The 6,000-nt window shown below is 31.6% G+C and overlaps 1 protein-coding gene across 1 annotated transcript; it reads right to left on the bottom strand.

Annotated features, from left to right (window-relative positions):
- Positions 1-2,322: 2,322 nt before the first annotated feature.
- LOC107839639 (60S ribosomal protein L18-2) lies at positions 2,323-5,050 on the bottom strand. The gene is made up of 4 exons (XM_016683211.2): positions 4,804-5,050; positions 4,564-4,692; positions 4,105-4,287; positions 2,323-2,715 (listed from the first exon to the last, which is right to left on the bottom strand). Exons 1-4 carry the CDS (start codon positions 4,894-4,896, stop codon positions 2,557-2,559), a joined length of 564 nt encoding a protein of 187 aa, XP_016538697.1. The 5' UTR covers positions 4,897-5,050; the 3' UTR covers positions 2,323-2,556.
- Positions 5,051-6,000: the final 950 nt, after the last annotated feature.

The raw sequence follows: 6,000 nt of genomic DNA, 5'->3' as shown, positions 1-6,000 counted from the left end.
GGAAAATCTTTCTTATCAAGGTGGACCAATTAATATAACTAGACAAGATTTGTTATTTTTATTTTATTTTTACTATAAAATTATAACACTTCAAAAAATTGAGTTAGTTATGAATCGTTAAACTTTGTGATTCTCTAATTGTATATATTTCGTATTCTACGTAATGTATTAGTTTTATCTGTCGTATAGTTGTAGTATATATTATCTTATATGTTTTGATTTTCAATTGCTTTACTTCTCGTGTTTCGGGTGTCGTTCTATAGCCTTAGTAATTTCTTTAATATAGTTTAAAGTTGTTTTTAATGTCTTTATATGTATATTAATGTTCTATTTAAGTGTTTGTCATATTTAATAAAACCATCAAATCATTTATTAATCCAGATATTTTTTTATAATATTGAAGTGAACTCATTGAAGCGAGATACACGTGCGAGGCGCGTATTACTAAACTAGTATTATAGATATATATAATCTATATCTATATCTATAATATATTAAAAGTGCGAAGACCCTTAGAGAAGTAATTTGAATTTTTTGCCCTTCATTAAAAGTTTTTCTTTAGACAAAATTATTTTTTCATTATTTTTTTCTAATATTTAAGAGTTAAAAATTAATTAAATATATTTATGATAAATTTTTCCTTATTAGAATAAGAAAAATTTAAGAAGTATCAATTTTTTTAAATTTTAAGTACGTAATAAGAATGTAATTAATAATTTTGAAAAGATTTGACTTTAAAAATAAGGAAAGATTTTAAATATATATATAAAAAATTATAACACAAATATGGTTCAAATTGATACGTCTCTCTTAACCTGTGCCCTGTGGCAACAAGGGGAAAAGATTCACAAACTCATCATCAATCACTTGAAATTGGTAAAATGCAAATCCTAAAGTGATAGTCCATCAACCACTTGAAATTGGTAAAACATATATGTGTATATTTATATTTTTATATTAAAATATGAAAGATTTTTTAAAAATAATTTGTACTTTTACACTTTATTAAAAATCTCCGCAATAAATAAAGTCATTTAATTTTAAATAATCAAATGTTGTGTTTAAACTAGGTTGATATAACAGTGAACGTGCATTTAAACTTACTAAACACCAAGGGTGTGTTTGGTACAGTGAAAAATATTTCTAAAAATATATTTTCTTATTTTTTCTTGTTTGGTTGTAATAAAATATTGAGAAAATATTTTTCAAAATGATTCATTTTCCTTTATTTGGGAGAAATTAACTTCCCTTATGAGCCAAGAGAGGTCATTTTCTGAAAAAATGACAGATGTAACTTTTATGCTCCCATCTTCATCCCCACCCCAATAATACTCAAATTCACATTACTGAAAAAAAAAAAATCACATTACTCAAAAACATTTTTTACCGTGCTTTGCTCCAATTTTTCACTACTTAGAAATAAAAAATAGTGAAGCCCAAATTTTTCCCTATTTTCAATGTTCGTTGAATGTTTTTTTATTTTCAAGTGCATAAAAGAAGACTTACCTATGTTACTTTTGCTAATTGCATATTCCATTTTATCATCGTTGTAGTTTGTTTCACAAGGTTGAATAAATGTCTTTTTATTTATTATAATGTCTTGAAATTGTTCGGACAAAATATTAAAAAGTGTCTCCTATGCTTGCTAATTAATAATTACTTAAAATTTAGTGACTTGTAATATCTTAATACTCAATATTGATATTATTTGCGATGCTTAAATTAGTTGTTGCTAGTAGTATTTTCAATAAAATATTTTTTCATTCAACAACCAAATAGTAAGAAATATATTTTTGAAAAATATTTTCTACTAACCAATCAAACACCATAAATATTTTCCACTCACCAACCAAACATGAAAAAATAAGTAGAAAACCAACTTATTTTTCGGGAAAACATTTTACATCATACCAAACAGACCCCAAATATCCACAATTAACAATTAACTAACTGCGCTACTTTAGTTCATTGTACATATTCCTTGCAAGTTCTCTACTCTCCTACACTTATAGCATATTAACAACCTCAAATTCAACAAAATCACCAGGCAAAAAGAATCCCCCTGCTATCCCTACTGTAAATTGATCAGAAATATGGAACGATGAGAATAAAAGGCAAGTGAATATGCAGAAGCAGCAGGAATATGTCGGCAACACAGGCCAGAAGTGAAGCAAATGGTCGCTGGTTATACTATTAACAAATAAAGGTAGCACGTGTTGATAACAAGGTCTATAACTTGGGAAGGATATGTGAAACTGATCAGTGCCATCCCTACCCTTGTGCTAACTATCATCTGTGGCCACAAGCTGTAAAACCCTCAAATCCACAGAACATCAAGATGGGGAGTTTATTAAAATACAATTAGTCAAAATTCCTGACATTTGCTAAAGCAAATAAACTGAAGCACTGCAGTCATTTTAAACTAAAACTTGGTTTCAGAGTAGATAGAAATCAAATATCCTTAACAAGAAGGGAGTAAACATAAGCAACGGCATACTAGAGTCTGCAAAAATTATACTGCCACGATACAAATGACAAACCACCGACACAGATAACTTAAACCTTGTAACCCCTGCTCTTTCTCTTTCCTCTAGCTCTCTCAAACTTTCGTCCCTTGGAACGCACATATGGCTTGGAGTGGCTGTGCGGAACACCAGGAGCTGGACCAAAGTGCTTCACTGCTTCACGTGCATTCTTAGGACCTCTGAGGAGAAGCTGCACAGAATCAACAATATTAGCATTCAAATAAACTGGGACTTTTCACAATTATAAATTTACACAGGAAAGGGATGACTATAGTCTGCCATCTCAAAAGGTAAAGAAACAAGAGTCAAATTTTTCAAAGAGCAAAATAGATGGTTAGTCTAAAATTTTTCCAAGAGCAAAAAATTAAAATTCTTTCAAAAAACAAAATAAAAGTCTCAGATTTTTAGAAGCCTTTTCTAGTGATGTGAAAATAACACTAAAGGGTCCAACAGATTCAGCAATTCTGTGCTTTCTTTTCCAACATCTGGCTAATTGAGAGGATACGTTTTTCCTCTTAAAATTTGCAGTCATCCTGAAGACCAGAAGAGACTCAAAATTATACATAACCTCACTATTATTTGAAAAAAAAAAAAATGTAATCCCATTACATTGAAGCACACATCCATATATTCAGTTAGGAAAAGGCTTAAGCAGATAGGATCTTTTTCTGATTCGCTATACGCACAGATAAAATCTTTGAAATCATAAGAAGATTCCAAAGAAGAACTATGTGCGACAAATGAACAGCTAAGGTAATCTTAAAATAGGCAGTCAACAAGATAATTGTGCCTTTCAATACCTTCTTTTCAAATATTTAGTTAGTCAAGAGGATACGTTGTTTGTCTTAAAATCTGCAGTCATACCGAAAAAGACTCAAAATATACAACAAACTAATTATTTGGAAAAAGTGTAATCCCAATACATTGAAGCACAACTCCATATATTCAGTTGGGAAAAGGCTTAAGCAGATAGGATATTTTCTGGTTTCCTATACGCACAGAAAAAATCTTTGAAATCATAAGAAGATTCCTAAGAAGAGTAGTGTGCGACAAATGATCAGCTAAGATCAACAAAAACCTATGGCGCAATGGACAACACAGAAGTCACTAAAAGAAACAACATTCACAATACAGAGGACAAAACTGAATTGCAGATAACACCAACTGATAACATAAAAGCATGTAACCTTCACTGAGACATTAAGTGTTTAACTAGAAGAAACCACACGCATGCTGAAAAAAAACTAAACTTTAACCATGACAAATTGACAATCGAAGAAAATTGTGTTCATTATCTACTTAAATATGTCAAATATAGCAAAACATGAATGCAGTCCTTATTGCCAGCGAATCAGACTCACAAAGAAAATGCAGCAAGACCATTATGGGAAAAAAATATGCATGCTAAGCAAAAGTAGTAACACCAAAAGCTGAGAAAATGGGACTAAACCCAACTTCCCATCTAAAAGTCGGCAACTAATTCACCAAAAGAACAAATATAGATACAAATCATTCATACCAAACAAACACCCAAAAAATACTTCAAGTAACAAATCAATAGAAGGATCGGATTCAATACCGTGTTCTGGCCAAGTGGAGCCCTGAGAGCCAACTGATCGAATGTCAAACACTCACCACCAGCCTTCTCAATCCTTGCCCTGGCTGTCTTTGTGAACCTCAAGGCACACACCTTCAACTTAGGAACTTCATACGCCCTAACATCGTCGGTAATAGTACCCACAATGGCAACAGTCTTGTCCTCCTATAAACAACACATATAAAAACCACCATTTCAACCACAACCACACAAACAAAAAGGACAAATTTTCAAAAACATACATCTTATAAAATATCTCCGTCACGCAGCCCAATATACAATACTACACAACATTATATCAGGGAGAAAATCAATATAGACGATGTATCAACCTTGTATAAAGTGTATAATAGGTAAACATGAGTTGAATCGTGTGTTTAGTATTTGCTACGTGACGTAAATGTTTTCAAATTTTCCCAACAAAAAGTAACTCAAACACACCTTTCCTTTGGCAAAAGAAATCAATCTCGAGAGAGAAAGTGGAGGTTTGTTGGTCTTGCTCATAAAGAGGCGCTTGAGAATCACTGCATTGAATTTGCTTCCGGTCCTCCTCACCAAAAATCGGTAAAGCTGTAAACCAAAATTCAAGCAACAAGCAAAACTCATTTTCTTCTTCAAATTGAATTAATAAGAACTAAAGAAAAAAAACGAAACATAGGTTGAAAATAAACTAGAATTTACCTTGACGAGGAGCTTAAGGTAAACATCATCGGACTTAGGAGCAGTACGTTTGGTCTTCTTACTCTTACCTCCGGCCTTCAAATCGATACCCATGGCTGGTAGGGTTTGGAGATTGCTGAAAGGGGGGCGCCTCTATATTAATATACGAAATGAAGTGGGCTGCTAGGGTTTTTAGAGAGCTTTGTGTTGCCCTTTTGTTTATCTGTTGTTGAGCTCTACAATAACTCTGTGTACCTTACTTTGATGTTCGGCACGTCTTTCGTATTAAGTGCTATAATACATCTTTTTTTTCCCAATTCCTTTCACTTTTACTTGTTATATTTTGATAATATTGCACATTCGTCAGAAAACAATTATTGATATGGTTGTTTTACTATATTACCTGTTTATAGTAATACTGTTAAGGGTAAAATAAAAAAAAATTACAATGATAACGACAACAAACCCAGTGTATTCCCATAAAATGGGGGTCTGAGAAAGAAAAAGTGTACGTAGTCCATACCACTACCTCAAATGAAGTAGAGGGGTTGTTTCCGACATACCTCGACTCAGGACAGATAAAAATGACAAGTAAAAATAGAAATTCAATTAGGAAAATTGTGACAAGTAAAAGCGAGTGGAGGGAGTATGCGTTTGTGTGCACTGTTCATACTAAAATGGAAAAATAAATTCCAACTATTTTTTTTTAAAGTGGTTTGATTTCACAAGAAGAACCACTTTAAAAAAAAATAGTTTTTTTTAGAAAAAATTTGGTTTGAATTTGTTTCTTTGAAATAAAATTATAAGGTGGTGAAAATCCGAGATACTTATCATACACGTTCATTTATTTATATTTAGCATCCATGCATCTCATTTTTGAGAAATTTAGAATTTCACAATTGTATTCTTTCTTTTTTGATTAAGTAGATAATGATTGCATATCCTAATATAACAATTACTTAGTAGTGGAGAATTGCTTCTTGTTAATTCAGTAGTTTGTGTCCACCATATTGTTACGGTTTGAAAATATATCTAACAGAAGCAGTTTCTCTATTCAAAGTTCAAACTGAATTGTTGGTAAACACTTCTATCATAAGCAAAACTTCAAACACCCTAGAAAAACAGAAAATTAATAGCTTAATCCGACTAATAAAACTATTGTAGGATTTGTGATGGATCTTGGACCAAGTGGCATACCCATTGTTAATTTCAAAAACC

This window comes from Capsicum annuum, chromosome 8, assembly GCF_002878395.1.
Source record: "Capsicum annuum cultivar UCD-10X-F1 chromosome 8, UCD10Xv1.1, whole genome shotgun sequence".
Lineage (NCBI taxonomy): Eukaryota > Viridiplantae > Streptophyta > Magnoliopsida > Solanales > Solanaceae > Capsicum > Capsicum annuum.
This window is presented reverse-complemented; position numbering and strand designations above follow the sequence as displayed.

What these genes read in the sequence shown, in the direction of transcription:
- LOC107839639 (XM_016683211.2), bottom strand. Translation starts at nt 4,896, where the DNA reads ATGGGTATCGATTTGAAGGCCGGAGGTAAGAGTAAGAAGACCAAACGT. An exon ending in ACCTTAAGCTCCTCGTCAAG is followed by an intron (nt 4,693 to 4,803) that starts GTAAATTCTAGT and finishes TTTGGTTTACAG; the next exon opens with CTTTACCGATTTTTGGTGAG. An exon ending in TTTCTTTTGCCAAAGGAAAG is followed by an intron (nt 4,288 to 4,563) that starts GTGTGTTTGAGT and finishes TGTTGTTTATAG; the next exon opens with GAGGACAAGACTGTTGCCAT.